Source organism: Photinus pyralis, unplaced genomic scaffold, assembly GCF_008802855.1.
Source record: "Photinus pyralis isolate 1611_PpyrPB1 unplaced genomic scaffold, Ppyr1.3 Ppyr1.4_LG3b, whole genome shotgun sequence".
NCBI classification, from domain to species: Eukaryota; Metazoa; Arthropoda; class Insecta; order Coleoptera; family Lampyridae; genus Photinus; species Photinus pyralis.
Genome location: NW_022170510.1, coordinates 8,949,914 through 8,966,731, shown reverse-complemented (window position 1 = coordinate 8,966,731; position 16,818 = coordinate 8,949,914). Strand labels below are relative to the sequence as shown.

At 34.6% G+C, this 16,818-nt stretch overlaps 2 protein-coding genes and 1 long non-coding RNA gene across 4 annotated transcripts in view; 1 reads left to right on the top strand and 2 right to left on the bottom strand.

The window, feature by feature from the left end:
* The window catches only part of LOC116166801, a 73,140-nt gene that overhangs the window by 3,579 nt on the left and 52,743 nt on the right, over window positions 1-16,818 (bottom strand). The window lies entirely within an intron of this gene.
* On the bottom strand, window positions 259-5,059 carry LOC116166791 (zinc finger protein 813-like). The gene is made up of 3 exons (XM_031481930.1): window positions 4,715-5,059; window positions 3,368-4,662; window positions 259-1,308 (listed from the first exon to the last, which is right to left on the bottom strand). Exons 1-3 carry the CDS (start codon window positions 4,859-4,861, stop codon window positions 450-452), a joined length of 2,301 nt encoding a protein of 766 aa, XP_031337790.1. The 5' UTR covers window positions 4,862-5,059; the 3' UTR covers window positions 259-449.
* LOC116166795 (protein obstructor-E) lies at window positions 10,399-13,961 on the top strand. The gene is made up of 5 exons (XM_031481933.1): window positions 10,399-10,530; window positions 10,845-11,099; window positions 11,151-11,351; window positions 13,473-13,668; window positions 13,718-13,961. Exons 1-5 carry the CDS (start codon window positions 10,488-10,490, stop codon window positions 13,854-13,856), a joined length of 834 nt encoding a protein of 277 aa, XP_031337793.1. The 5' UTR covers window positions 10,399-10,487; the 3' UTR covers window positions 13,857-13,961.

The following is a 16,818-nucleotide window of genomic DNA, read 5'->3' as shown; positions in this document are numbered from 1 at the left end:
ATTTTTGCGTAAAAGCATTCGAAATTTCTTCACTTTGTAAATAATATTAGATTCCGCCCCAAAATGTGCAATTTAACTTAATTCGTATGTCTGAGGGTTTCCGGGATCCCAAGGATCACCCTCAAATTTGGGACACTTACAGGCATACATCGCCCACTTTCATAAAATTGAAAGTGATCCATGCTACAGACTAGGAGTTTTTTTATAGTTCTATACATTATCCACTTTATATGTAGGTGTCATTAAAAAAGATCCACATTTTAGTTTAGATTATATAATTTACTCAATAACATTCATATTACAGCACTTAAGATAAAATATATAATTTTGTAAAAAAATTAATGAGACCTCTTATTACCTACAATTACTAGATGTGTAAATCTGCGAATCTAATAGCAAGCGAAAAAAAAAGAACATGCTTTAACTAGTTAAATAATTTTACTTGCAAATCATTCTGCTTCTGTTTTTGGTATTGTATTTACATTCGTGCCTTGCATCGGTTGCTCTTCGCTTGTTGCCTTTTTCTGGTATGTTTTTTGAACAGTTACTTTTGGCATGGTCGCATTCTGTTTATCAATGGAACTGGCAAATTGAGATTTTTGTTCGAGGGACTCTTTGGGTATATCCAAAATCGACCTGGTAGTTTTTAGTAAAATTGTATTCCCCTTCATTTCTATTTTGCCTTCGCGAGCCATCGCTTCAATTTCTGCTTTGGTCATCATTAACTTCTGCACCCTAACGGTTTTGTCACCGATTTTCATATCGACGTATTTCTTATTGGGCAAAGCGTTAACTGCCTGTTTTGTAAGCCCCAGGTTTTCCAGTGTCGTAAGTTGGGGCTGAGTAATTTGGTCAATGGGTGCCGTTTCTAAAGGATTCGGTTGAAGGATGGGTGGAAGCTTAGGTTTGAGAGACAAAGTTTTTCTAGCGTAGACTTTCGTTCCTTCCGTGCGTACCACCGGTTTAATCGTTTCAATTTCATCGTCCAGCTCCAACGGATCTTCACGCAGCTCTTCTTCTTCCAAATCGGAACCCAATTCATCTTTGAGAAATTGCGCATAATTTTTAATTTTTGTTTCTCTCTTCGATCTTCGTATAACCTCCGGATTGTCTGGATTGGTTATTGTAAATTCAGCAACCTCGCTATCGTCTTCTGACATGTAGTCTTCATTTTCATCGGACATGTTGGCGGAAGATTGTTGAACTTCAAGAGACACTTCTTTTTCGATTTGATCTTCGTATTCCATCTCGGCGTGTTTCAATTCATGTTCTTCTAACTGATCTTGGGTATCAAACGAATAGTCACATCTAAAATCAAACTTTTGTCATGATAATGTGGTCAGTTGCAAGGGTTTTTGGTAGAGGAGTCTACCACCACTGGACATTATACATGAAATTGCAGGCCTTATTTAGCAGTAAGCAAGCATAACTTAGGATTAATAGTAGGTGTAGACTCCAGGTGAAGAAGAAAAATTCCTACAATGCAACAAGAGATGTGGTGTGGGATTTTAATTTATTTTATGTACTTAATTTTAGGGTATTTTCACCTCAAAAATATCTTAGTACTAAATTTTGAAACACCCTGTATGTTCTGGTTTTTAGTCTTAATTTTCTTAAACTTACTATATCATAATAATTATGACTGAATGTTGTTGAATACTTTATATCTTTTTGGAGTTGTGGAAATTGGCTACACGTTTAGGTATTTTAACAAACTCATAATTAAAATAGTCTTAATAATATTAATGCAATAATAAACCAATACAAACAAAAACAATCACGAGAAAAAATATCTTGAAATGAACTTACTACCACGGTCTTTGTATCTAGACTGCGCTACTTGAAAAAAAAAGTGTAAGGTTATGTTATGATTTTTATTTCTTGTTTTGATTACGAGACTCCGAACAATTTCAATAGAAAGAATTCGAAACAACGTATGATGCAAAAAATTTTAGGGATCCTGCAGTACAGGTGCGTTGGAGTTGAGGAGTCAAAAAACGTGTATATTGAAAAAGCTGTTTTTCAGTTTTTGGCGTTTTTCTCGACATTTATCTATCAAAATGATGTTTTTTAATTGTATTGAAAATGTCTTGCACAATCGGCAAATTTTAGTTATTCCAGCATATCTTTGGAAGTAATCTAGCGATGTAAAATTTCTGGAAAAATAAAACTGAAAATTTTCCTGGATACGTTTCGATTTTTTTGAGAAATGTCTATTAGATTTGTTACTTCGTTACCTTTCCAACGACATCACACACACGTGGTATAAAGAAACATTTTTTCTTACTTATTACTTTTTTTGTTGTTTAGTTATTTTGTTATTTTTATAAATACTAAGCGAAAATTCAAAATTTTCAGTAGAAAAAGTGAATAAATAAATGCGCAAATGGTAATTTTAAATTATTATTTATTATTGCGAAGAAAACTTGAACTCAATATAAAATATAATAAATAGATATTATGATATTAATAATATATATAAAATATATTATAAAAATAAAAAACGAAAACAAATAAAATTTTATCTCTGTACAAACATAGAAAAATCAAAATCAACTCTTGAATAATTAAAAAAATTAAAAAATTCTATATATAGGTCCACAATAGGTACCTATATCTAATAGGGTTTTAACTTTAACTTTTAATCTCGCTTTTAATGTAGAAAAAATATCATCAAGTTCACCTCGAGGTAACATTTAACATTAACAAGTTTGAATGTTAATGTTAAATGTTACCTAACAAAAGAATCTTTTTGATAATGGAATAAAGATACCTTGTGAAACATCAATTTAATTTTAAAATTCTTATAGATACAAATTGACTCTGCCAAACCCAAACAGCTTAAGGGGCTATGGGGCAATTATTGCCTGCCAAATCAAAAACAGTGATCAAAAATTAAATTTTCACAGAGGGAGGGCACAAATAAATTCTGGTTGGCATTTGCCCACCTACGCCCTAGAGCCTTGACTATGTATACCTGAACCAATAACAATAATTGTATAAATACCCCCCATGGTTGAGGTACAATAGTAAGTGCAGGTTTATGTTTGTGCCTCAACCACTTTAAGTGAATGCATGTACTAATTTTACATAAATAAACTATAAGGGGCATTGCGATGGCTCAAAATTTGTGCCACTGCTATTTTAACCCTTTCTTACCAAACAATGTATAGCATCACTTCGCATAAGAGACTATTGCGGATTTGTTTCGGAATTATAAGCAAAGCTGTTGTAATTACGTGTATTGGCATTGTTACATGTACAAAATTTGCTGGTGATGATAGACTCCTCAATGATAGTTAGCCACTCCAAATGCGCCAGGAATATTATTTGCTATTCTTCAAAAAAAGAATTAGGTACACTCTACCTGTCACATGGATAAGGTAATCCAGATAAATGCGTCGTAATATGCTCCTTGACCATTTTGGCGCTTTCAAAACTGGTATTGCAAATGACACATTTCAGATTGACCATAGAATGAATCGCACTGTGATTGATTAACGAATCTTTACGTCTAAAACTCATGCTGCATACGTCACACTTGTGCTGACCAACAGGAAACGGATTCGCCGATTTGGCTGCATAATGGCTTCTCATATGCCTAGTCAGATGGTGGCTAAGTAAAAATGTACGTCCGCACAACTTGCACGGATAAGGTCGTAAACCGGCATGCGACGTAATATGTCGAGTCAGTTTAATCGGCGAAGTGAAACTGGCCTCGCAGTAATTACATTTGTGCGGTTTCTGATCGGCGTGGGTCAACTCGTGCCTCTCCAACCCTTGTTTAAAAACGAAACTTTTGTTACACAAGCGGCAAGCGAAAGGTCGCTTCTTCTTATGCTTTTCTGAGTGCATGTCCAAATCTTCTCTCGTTAAAAACGTGCGATCACAAAATGTGCACAAATACTTGGGAACATCAATGTGAATCTTCTCGTGGCGATGTAACAACGACTCACGCGAGAAGGTTTTATTACAAACAACACAGGAGAACGGTTTCAAGCTCGAATGTGTTAAAATATGTTTCCCCAAGTCGTACTTGGTGAAAAATTTGCGCCCACACTCGTCGCAACCGAAGCTACGTTCACGACGATGATTCTGAAGATGTATTTCAAGTAACTGCTTTAACGGAAATGACCGTTCACACTGTGGACAAGGAAATACGTCGGTCTCAACTTGTGGTACTTTCAAAATTGGGTTTATAGTATCATCGTCGTCTTCATTTTCAGAGAGATAATTTGAAGTGCTATTTTCACATTCCACATCTTCCACTATTTCTTCGAAATGACCCATTTCGTGGTCCTCTATGTCTTGCTCAGGTTTACAGTCCGACCTTTCTGGACTGTTCATTGCAACAATGCTAATTTCATTGTTTATTTCCATAGGAGACGAGTAGTTCAGAGTAACAATTTCAGGTGACTGCCTATTTTTCCCACTTTGTGCATTGTCGTTTAATAAGGGTCTTTTAGCTGGCCTCTCCGGTGTTGCGTTGCCAGTAAAGAACCGTTTAATACCACCGGAGGGTTTCACCAAGTTACCGGTCGCAACAAACAATTTTAGAGCGTCATCGGATTGTTTACATGTAGTTTTGAAGTTGTAAACTTGTTGCGTTAGGTCCTTGCAAATGCTACAGATAAGTTGAGGCATTCCATCATTGGAAAACACCTGCGAAATGGGCCGATTTAAGAGTTAGAATATAAAAAGCTGTAAGGTGTACCTCGATACCAATGCAAGCCATAATTTGCAAAGGTAAAGGAACCGATTGTTTTTGATCCCTCTCGTAAATATTACTCAATGCCTCATCTTCGGTTAGGCAGAACCTGCAGATTTTCATCTCACGCAGCATACACGCGCGTTTTTCCATGATTAGTTCAATTCGTAATTCTCATAACTTAAAATCTACAAAAACCACTTAAAATGGTGGTCGGCTTGGCTTGCTCGACGGTAGCTGTTTTAGTTCAAAATTTTTCCGATAGAGGTAAATCAATAAAAAGAAAAAATTCAACGAAACTGTAATTTAAAGGCAAAACTAATTCACATTTGCCTACAAAATTAACGGGATAGAAATCCTAAAAAATGTGAAACAACAAAACATTGAGTGAATATCATTTCTTTTCAATATTCTGTACCAGTCATAGGCGTACCATTAATTTTTATAAAAGGCGTACCCACATTTCGGCGAGAACAAAAGCGCCCTCTTTCTTCAATTTTCGTAGCATAAACACAAATGATACACGTAACAAATATAAAAAATATTTGTTAAAGCCATGGGTGAATAAAGTATAAGTATCCAAATGTACACAACACATTGAGACATGTATTTAAAATGTAAATGGCGAAATCGGTTTCGTACTAGTAATTTAAATTGCAGTAGGTATTGTTATACAATATACAGGGTGTTACATATAAGTATGTAAAAAAATTGGGCGGTAGAGGGGATCAAAACAAGCATTTTTTCCAAATAAAGCAAGAGTCCAACGCGTTTCTTTGGGAGCCACCTCAAAAAAAGTGAAATTTGCATTTCTTCTTTATTTTTGTCTCATCAATTATGAGACTGGTGGCGCGTCTTTGAATAGGTTTTCGGGTATGCCCTTCCCGATTGTGCAATTTTTTTTCAAGATTCAAACCACGAAAGGGCGCACTCTTAAATGGGAGTGCGAAAAAAAGTCTAATTTTGACGAAATCTGGTATCTGAACATGAAAATCGATAATTGGAAATAAGTTTTTGATAATTCGAAAAAACAAATTCCACTGCAATCCTTGGCCGGACAACGAAAATGGGAAAAATTCCAGGAAATCTGTTGTGTATATGTCGTAGCCACATTGTAAATTTCGCCGTTTTATAAAACGGCTAGCCCCTTTATAAAACGCGGCCACAGACAGCGGAGCTCACAGCAAAAAGAAGGAGAAGGTAGAGAAAGAAAGAAAGGGAGAAAGAAAGAAAGGAAGCGAGAGAGAGACTCGCTTCCTTTCTTTCTTTCTCCCTTTCTTTCTTTCTCTACCTTCTCCTTTTTTTTTGCTTAATGGTGTGAGCTCCGCTGTCGTTTTGCGTTTTATAAAGTGGCTAGCCGTTTTATAAAACGGCGAAATGTACAATGTGGCTACGACATATATACTTGATGAGTTAAGGCACACAATTGATGAACAGTTTTTTAAAATTACTTTTTAAACAAAAGCATTTGACGATTGGGCCTTCTCTCCATTTTCGTTGTACGGCCAAGAATTACCGTGAAATTTTTTTTCGAATTTTCCAAAACTTAACTTCAGATTTGTGAATTTCATGTGCAAAAACCTGCAGATACCAAATGTTTTCGAAATCAGATTTTTTTCGTGCGCCTTGTCTTGGTAAGAATTTTGAAAAAAATTTTGCAAAATCGGAAAGGACATATCCAAAAACCTATTCCAAGACGTGACATCAGCCTTTCTAACTCATATGGTTGCTGAGAAAAAATTAAAAAAGAAATATAAACTTCACTACTTTTTTGGAGGTGACTCCCAAACGAAACACTATGGGACCCTCGATTTATTTAGAAAAAGAACAAGTTTATATTACAATAGCCCAGTCAATTAATACAATACATTGTAGAGTGCCTGGAATATGTGAGCCTTTTTTGTCTTAGAGACTTAATTTAATTCTAATATCTCGGAAACAGTGAACCGAAAAATATCATTTTTGAAAAAGCGCATGGTGTTCAAAGATATCAAAAAATAATTTTCCTTATTTTTTATGGAAGCCTAATTGAATTTTTATGGCCCTCGATAGAGAAAAAAATTACAAAACCAGTGAAACTAAACACTTGGTATTTCACTTAGGAAAAATAGTCAAATAGACAAGTTCTTAGGTAGAAAAGAATAGTGCATAAATAAGAATTTGCTTAATCTAGATACGATAAAGATGACAATGCTCATGTATTATCTAGATTGACTCTGCGCCTGATCATGGTATAAATCCGAAATCGATCCCGAAACGAAAAATAAGAATGTAGGTACCTATTTAGTTAAAAAATTTCTTTGCATAAAAAAGGAAATTATTTTTAGATAAAAATCGAGATAGTTTTAATACTACGAATGCTCATATACCGGGGGTTGGGAAAATAGTTTAAAACAATTTTTCGCTTTATTTCATGAGATATCGAATATCCTCAACACACAACCGATATTTATTCATACACTTACGTAGAAGCAGAGACAACATATATTGTCTGTGGTAGAAGTAAATAAAGCCGTTTTTGTATAGAATTAAATGAAAGATAATAATTCTGATGTCGGATTCTCTGTTAAAACTTGAACATTTTTTCAAATTTTATACGAAACAATGAAAAATCCTGCTTTAAAACTACACCGTTTCCACTTAAATAACAGAAAATACAAAATGATTTTTAAAAAAATGAAAATGCAATATTATTTTGAGAAAATAAAAAATGATTTTAAGAACTTGTCATTTTGAATACGAGCATGCTGTTGATACCCAACAGTCGAGTCGACGTTGGGTGTCTACGGCACCCTCCTATTAAAATGGCATGTTCTGAAAATCATTTTGAATCTTCTGAAGAACATTCTGAATTTTCTGAAAATCATTTTGACATTTCTGAAAATCATTTCTTATTCTCTAAAAATCATTTTGTATTCAAATTTTTTTAGATTTTTCTAAATCTAAGATAAAAATGAGATAAAGGCGAGGATAAAGGTCTATATAGATCAGGCGTGGGCAACCTTTTTTTCCAAGGGGCCAAAATAACATTTTTTTATATGCGCCACGGGCCACACTTGAAAATCCAAAAAAATTAGTATGTTTAAAGAAATCAATATTTAAGTATCTATTTCTTTTTGGTCTTGATCTATTTTTTGCTTTCGTAAAAATCATTTAAAAAAAAATCAATAAGTACTCCTGAAAATTGACACGATTTTGCAAACAAAATTTACCAGATGTGGATAATAAATCCCCATATTAAGTTTGTATCCAAATTTTCATTTATGCTCTTAAGATTTTTAATCCCTAAAACACGTGTCGTTGTATTGCCCCACCCGGTATTATCGCGAGGAAAATTCTGGAAAATGCCTGGCGATATCTCTGAAACAATAAATGCATCTTTAACTAGGCTTTCAAACGTCTTGGAAGCTTCGGATCGCGTCCACTAGATGCTGCACGTGTAACATAATCATATTAATTAATTAATAAATTAGAATTTGAAACTTGTGGGCCCTATGAAGTATTAACTATGAATTATATTAGCGGGCCGGACAAAACTTATCGGCGGGCCGGATCTGGCCCGCGGGCCGTGGGTTGCCCACGCCTGATATAGATGAAAATAACGCGGTCGGTTATTTTTCAGTTTTTCTCTATAGTGAAAAAACAAAAGACGGTAGCTTATTTCTGGCAACGGTAATGGAATAAGCATGAAAAAAGAGGTCACGAGTTATTAAACCGTTTTCGTTTATCTGCGCTAACAAGAAAGTTGCCCATTTAATCCCATCGAAATTGGACCACGCTGCACTAAGAGGTTTTCCCTTTTCATTACATTCAATGATCAAGTGACATATGTCGTAAACATCAAATGCACTTACAGCACTTCAGCCGTTTGCTTTCCTGATTCCGATTGTAGATATAATAATAATTGCATTCTTCTTAATAAAAGTGCGAGAGATGTCTTCAAAGCGCCTATCTATAAAGCTCTGAAAATTACCCAAGAGTTCAGATAACCTCCAGAAAGGACTCTGGAAAGCGCCCAGAATGCTTCAGATACCCTTAATTGTACTATGAAACTAGTTTTAAAAGCTTTCGGGTGCCAGATCTTTCTTGGTTTTTTTCCCGAGCTATAAAGAAGTATATAAACGCATGTGGAAGGATCTAAATCTCCGAAAAGCTCTTTTGCTGAGGGCCTGTGAGAGTTGTCCGCTGCCGTGGAAATCGTCTAAGATCTTTCAGCACCTTTTGATAGGATTTCAGGGACATATGCACTATAGCTCCGTATCGTGGTAAGAATAATTTTGTTTTTGTGTTTTCCAAAAAAAAAAACGGGAAACAGAAAAGTCCTGTATTACTGCAAAGTTAGAAACAACTGACAATTTTCAAGACGTGCGGTTGCTCAGTTTTTCTCCAAATTTGTACCTATCCATTCTAGAATGCCCATAGTGGCCCCCCTCATCTCGGCCACAGTGTATACGGCAATCATTCATCCGTGGATAAGTTTTAGGTCTGTTCCATCATCCGGCAAAAACTTTATAATGCTTATACCGACAAAATTTTCTCTCATGTCATATTATACAGGGTGGTGACTTGCGGAACGCATCATAGGGATTTCAATGTAAAATTCATAACATGCGATTATTGGCTCCCCAAACTATTTTAGAGCAAACATGTATTAAGGTTTTTTGTAGAAAAAAATTATTTTCGTCAATCAATCAACCGTATTAGTTTTCAATTGTTTGCATAATAAACACGGAAAATTGGAAAAATAAAACCCCCATCTTTTTCAATCATCTGTGATGCCATGGAATTTTATAATACAAAAACTACGCCAATATCCGTCATGCCATGGAATGTCTGCTATAAAACAAATCAAATTCTATCAAAAAGTATTATATTTGGAACAGCGAATTCAACATAAAGAAAGACCAAATTACTAAAAACGGTTTCCTAATATAACAATAATAACAATAAATGTTCGAATAAGTCACCATTAACTGCAATACAGTAACCAAGTCGATCATAAAATCCATTTCGAACTGCTGCTAATTGATAACTGGATATCTTTTTGTTTTAGAAAATTCCATGGCATCGCAGATTATTGAAAAATATGCGAGTTTTATTTTTCCAATTTTCCGTCTTTATATAAAAAAAATGAAAACTACGGTTGATTGGCGTAAACAAATTTTTTCTACAAAAAACCTTAATACATTTTTGCTCTAACATAATTTGGGGAGCCAATAATCGCATGTTATGAATTTTACATTGAAATCCCTATGATGCGTTACGCAAGTCACCACCCTGTATACGAATCTATACGACAAACGACCAACCAATGTAATTATAGAATAATATTAGTAATAAATGGCCTTATAAAATTATTAACAACAATTCATAATCAAGCAAAAATATATACATTTGACACATTCACATGCATAGGTATATTAGGTAACTTGAATTCTGTGTTTAGGTGAATGACCGTTTCGATCAATTCCAAAATTACTTGGACAATAATTAATTCAGTGCGACACTATCCACCTACGGTACCCGAATAGGTACCTACCCAGTACCCTTGACGAAACTGAAGATATCCTGGGTCATTCAAAATAAGTAGTATCGTCATTTTTACCTACTGACAAAAAACAATCTTAGCCATTGGTACCAAAAAAACGAAAAAAATCGCGTTGCTCACTACAAAAGATTAACTGTACAAGTCTATGCAATGTGCAAGGTCAATCCGCATCTACTTTGTGAAACCGCGTTATAAGCCAAAGAACTACAAGAAGGTAGGTAGTTCTTCGATATGGCGCGAGTATTAAACTTGCTCATGCTACTCTTAACTGCGGGTAAGTTCGATCTCATTGTCTTTTTTTGGAAGATTTTGCATTGCAAAATACTCGCCCGTCTTTAGCTAATAATAAAAATTTCAAATTATGTAATAAGTGTCCAAAACATAAAGTATTGATGCGATTTATGGTAAATGGGAGAGTATGTAATGTGAAAGTTCTTTTGTTGCACCATCACTAAATGCCGAAGAATGCCCGCCTTAGGCATATTTAAATTAACAATGCACTTAATAATTTTCGATGCAATCCGCTTTGTGTGTGGCATTATTTTTTAATTAGAAAGGAAACGCAATTGTTGATTACGGATCTTTTAGGTACCGTTTTTGCGGCCCGTAACAAACAAAGTCGACCAGCAGAGAAGGATTTCGAGCAAGAATCGTCCGACCAGTGTCCAGAGCCTTATGGTTACTTTGCGGATGTAGAACAGTGCGATAAGTACTATGAGTGCAAAGACGGACAAATAACCGAAAAACTATGCCCCGATGGTATGGTTTTTAACGATTTTAGTACTCAAGACGAAAAATGCGATTTGCCATTTAATATCGATTGTACGACCAGGCCAAAACTACGTAAGATTCGCACTCTTTAATGCTTTCATAGTGTCATAATCAATTGTACAGAAACTCCGCAACCGTCCCAAAACTGTCCTAGAAAACATGGATATTTCGCCCATGAAGAGGCGAATGTGTGCGATAAATTTTATTACTGCACAGATGGAAAATTTAATTTAATTGTGTGCCCCGATGGATTAGTTTATAATGAAAAAGTTGGCATATGCTCGTGGCCAGATGAAGCTAAGAAGAAGGGATGTTCGTCTAGAGGTACGTTTAAATTAGTAGGTAATCGAAATGGCATATTTAAAAATACCGGCAAATGCTTAAACCTTGTGGGATACAAGTTATTGACAAGTTACAGTTGTAAAGACCTTGCTGGGTTTTGAATTTGTCGATCTGAACTCCTTCGCTGCCTTCCAGTACCTAACAACTAAAGTCGTTTGCCTTACTTAGGTGAAGAATTTAACAGTAAGGTGTGTCTAATTACCAGGTATACTGTTACCATAGTAGCAGGCGAACTTAAAAACTGAATCTTGCTAGACCAATGTTCTGAGGTCAATGCCAGAAACTCATTACCTTATTATATGTGCTACCTATAACCAAAGGCAATATCTTCCTCTAATTTACGACTCACGTAACGTACTTTATCCAACCGCAAAATCACGTTCATTGCGCATTCCATTTAAAAAAATTCCATACTTCGAATGCAAGGGGCGCACTATAAACATAATCAAATCAAATAACCTGCTGTTCAATCTTACATCCATCAATCCATTTTCAAAAGTACATATAGACTGAACTATGATTGAAAACTGACATGCATCATATTAATTTAGAAGGCCAATGCGTTTGATCGTTTTCTCGATTAAATTGTTGAATGGCAATTTAAAAATGTTGCTCTAACATAGATTTTAGACCAACTGATAACCTAGGCATCGAGACCCGCAACATTTTTATGTTTCTTGACGCAGAGTTATTGAATGAATTTGAAGATGCTCAGTGTTGTAGTTAAATTTGAACAAGATACGAAGAATCGCATACGCTTTTCAGTAGGGAAATTTTTTGTCACTCCGCTCATATTCGGAAACCAGACTTTTGATCCGGCTCATATTCAATAGCACTGATCCTTGAACTTTTTGAAATCGATTGGCGAAGGTTTGACATATCTGTCTCTTTTCGTTTTCGAGTTAAACGAGGAACACAGACAGACGTACAAAGCCATCACATAAGGGAAATTTTTTCTCTTTCGAAAAATTTCCCTAAAAGCCGAACCGGGCATTTGTACCCATAATACCATTTGTTTAATAGAATACCTTGTATATTTTTACAAATTTTGAAATATGAATTACAAAATGTATAGCCCGTAATTACTCCAAGGTAACTAGTAACGAAGCATGTAAATTACCATATCCTCTCTTCCTACAAAATGCGGAAAAAAGGAATACTTATTCATTTAAGAAAAATAACAAAAGCTAGAAAAAAGGAATGCCAACCAATAAGTTGCTCAATCCCTACAAAATTCGTGTTGATTTACTAATTTTGGTAAACATTGCGCTGAGAAATGAGTACATTTTTAATACTAAATTTTGAATCGATTGAGAACAACATGCTGATTCTATTTATTTTGTCTCTATTTTCAGTTAGTCTTGATAAAAACATTGTTTTTGGTGTTTTAAACGAGGGTAATGATTTTTAATCCAAAATTACATTGTACTTCAATACTTATACGTAAAAAATTTACAGGCTGTTCCATAAAAAAATATTACTTATTTTATCGAATACCTCCATCACCGGATGCCCAATTGTTTTTCTCATTTGACCATCCTCAGAAAAAACGCATCATATTATTTAACCAAGTTAACCAATTAATTATCAATTATTTATTCTCTTTAGCAGACATTTTTTGATTCTCCGCCATATAATAAGAAAAACCCCGTTCGAGATCATATTTTACTCCTTCAGTTTTTAAATAGCAGCGGACCTTTTAGTATGCCGCTATGGACAATGCGATTGGTGGTCACACGATGCTAGGTTCAAGTGCTTTTTTGTAATAACATTTGTTCGAGAGTAACGGAATGTTGCATTACGTCACAGTTAAAAAGCTTTTATTTTTATTACGCACATTTCTTATAATTGTCACGTTGCAAGTAACCTTTGCGGTTGGCATGTATTAGAATAATAATTCCTTCTGAAAATTTAAGCGCTAATTTCGTAGGAATCGCCTTTCGCGCACTTTCCTAAACTTTTACACGAAACTACAACGCGTTACAAACCAATTTTTTTAAAATTCAGATTTCTCTTCATCTTTAATCAGCCGTAGAGTACTAATCTAGTTTGTGGCTTTAGAAATTAAGAAGAAGAATTAATCATATTTTTCGCTTTTTACAGATGTATTTCAATTCGATTGTCCCAAGGTAAACGAGAGTGTTGGTTTGACCCACCCAAGGTACCCAGACCCTGAAGATTGTCAATATTTTTACGTTTGCATAGACGGAGTCACGCCTCGGCGTAACGGTTGCAAGCTGGGGCAGGCTTTTGATGAGAGAACTAGTAAATGCGATTGGGCAAGGAAAATACCCGAATGGTAATATTTCTACAATTTGCAAACGTTGGTCTATTATGGCCCTTTTTAGCGCCGACTGGTACAAAGATCGACTAACTGATGAACAATTGGATGCCTTAGAAAATCCACCGACACCAAGACCCAGACCAACTGGCCCAATTAATCGTCGAAAACCTGCTAGAAAGCCTGTAGTACATGAAGATGATTAGGATATAAGAATTGTGACTGAGTGTGCACTGTCGTATGTTCCTATGCGTAATTGGCAGTTTTTATTGTTAATGTAAGAATTACAAAATAAATATGTTGTTTAGTTACTTCTGGGAACATTCTCATCTTAAGATATGCCTAATTTGTCCTCTCATTACCAATTCTTCAATGGCAAACCTTATCGCATATGCACAGATCGTATTGTTCCGTACCCAAATTTCAGAATTGAAAGTGAAACTTACGATCTACCGGTTTCAAACCGCATTTTATTGTTTAACCTCTAAATTTACTAAGAAGTTTGGAAAGTATGGAATAATTACCGTTGACAGCACCTAAATTACGTAGAAGTGTTCTTTGTTTTAATTGCGTGTATGACCTTCCATTATGTTAGTGTATGGCATTATAAACCAGAGACGTTTAAACAGGTATTCAAGAGGAATCAGTCGCCAAGCCATTGAATAAAAATTTTTTCATTCGAAATCAAGTATCCAGGTAAAAATCGATACACTTCAGGAGTTACGACAATAATTCAATTCACTGATTGTTATGACTGTTATAAAGTGCACACTAACATCACTAATTTTTTTCATCACCTCCTGGATAGTTACGTATGCAAAAACCTTATTTGAAACATTTGAAAATGCACCATTTTTTGAATTTTTTATTATACCTGAATCACAATCTCTGTTTTAAACACTCAAATGCGTGCGAAAAAGGGCCTTTAAAACACACGTGCTTTAAAGTTGCTAAGTAACGATACTTCAAGTATGACTTTTGAAACTGTCATCTAGATGAAATAAAAACTCCTCTTAGGTCGCTTTCTGTAAATGCAGAACATTTCTTTGGCTTTTGTATCTATTCTTTGGTTGAAGCTTTCACAAACGCGCGTAATTTAGGGCATGCTTCCAAATCGGTTCCACTTTTTAATCGCAGCATTTCTTTAAAGTTTTGAATGAATGCACCAAAATATAGAAGATTTAAATACCTTTGACATTTCTTTCATATATGCCAGCATTATGGATGCATTTAAGACTGTATTCGTAAGTAACTTCCTATTCATCCACTTTATAATAGGCTTTACAGGAGTTGGATTTTACACCTACCAACGTTTGTTTAGATTTTACAACAATCGATTTAATGGGCGGTGTATTATCTTTTTCAACGGAAATCGTTTTATTCACAAAGACGACGATTTTTATAAGCAAACGTCAAGTGACATTTCCATGGCAATCGTGAAATTACGAACACCCAGCCCACTTAATTAGACATGTATTCGAGTATAACGTCAATATGACTTCATTGTATTTCCTATTCTTAAATTATACTGCAGGTATAATAAAAAATACTATAAGATACACGTGTATAATTAGTCTTTAAAGCACTTGCAACGTTAAAGGCACTCCGCTTTGCGTCGTGCCCTTAAACTCGTTGTGCGTGCTTTAAAGACTTGATTATACACTTGTATCTTAATATACTATTATGAGGAAACCTTGACTAAAATAGTAAATAATAATTTTTAAGATTTTGAATTCTCTGTTACTATTGCAAATATTAATACGTAATTGTAATACTTTGCTCGCCAAAGACTAAGTAAAAAAAGTAAAAGATTTAGGAAAAAAGCAAAGAATGACTTAAAAACTTAAAGAAGCACAGCAAAAAATATTACTGTACCGAGCTCTTCAGATGAAGACCAACTACAAATTTTAAGTGGCAGTAAATCAGTCACCTTTGAGGATTATGCAAAAAGATTAAAAGGAAGATGAAAAAGCGTTAAAAGATGAAAGTTTAGAAAACCTTAAAGTTGGAAGCTGAGTTCTGGTCTGATTTAAAGGAAAGAAGAGAATACTTTTGTTGTGTCGGTCAAATAACAGCACTTGATAAAGAATTGCAATCTACCATTATGTTTTTAAAAAACCATACCAAAACTCGCATAATTCCGAATTATTTTTAAGGTAAACTGGAGAAGTAACTTTTCCAGCATCCTTTACCTCATACTCATATAACGTACTACTATACTTACTTACTTACTACGAGTATAAGAACCTTTGATTAAAATTTCAAAAAAATATCTCTATGAATGAGAAAGTTCACATTGCACAGTTTGCGCATGCGAACATCTGATTTTTATAATATGCGATATGCTTGTCTTTACTAGAAGCATTTGTGTTTAAAATTCAAAAAAACATCTTAAATAACGAACTAATTATCTTGAAATCTTTAGTAGTTAAGGCCTCGAACGGACGGAGGCCCGGGCGGAGAAAGTGGCCATAATAAGTTGAAAAATGCGTTAAAATACATTTCATGTTTTCTTTTGCTCAAATACCTACATAATAAATAATATGTATACTTTTCTAACAAACATATTTAAGTTTTATTCCCTATAAATTTCCCCACAAAAAAGTTTATAACTATCAAGCTTTTTTTTGTTAAACCAGGATTTTTCATATTATATCACACTTGCCCTAGATTAATAGGTACTTATTCACAGAAGACATGCTTTTTCCTAATTAAAATAAATAAATCTTTTGGCTTTCATGTTATATAAATTATCATTTTTATCACACTTATCCCACTGCGCCCTACTGCCATTAAACGGCATGATTACACTGACTTCGACTAACTTTTGGGAAAGTAAAGTCAGTGTGAGGAATCCTGGAGTCTCGGTCATCGAGATATAATACCAAAGAAGGGAGGAGGGGCACAATTTTAAATTTATCCATTCATGAGCCATTCTTTCCGAATGTTTGTACGTAAGGGTTATCCCCGTTTCAGCTGAAATATTTTAAATTTTATACAACTCCAACTCTTCGATACTGGAAATGGCATATTCTAGTTTTTATTGAGTTTTTACCGACGCAAAAAAAATAAGTAGGAGGCAAATGTTAAATGTAAAAAAAAACATACCTACCCCAAAACATTTTTTTACTGTCGTTAAAAGAAATGTGCGAATTTCTTGACCAAACA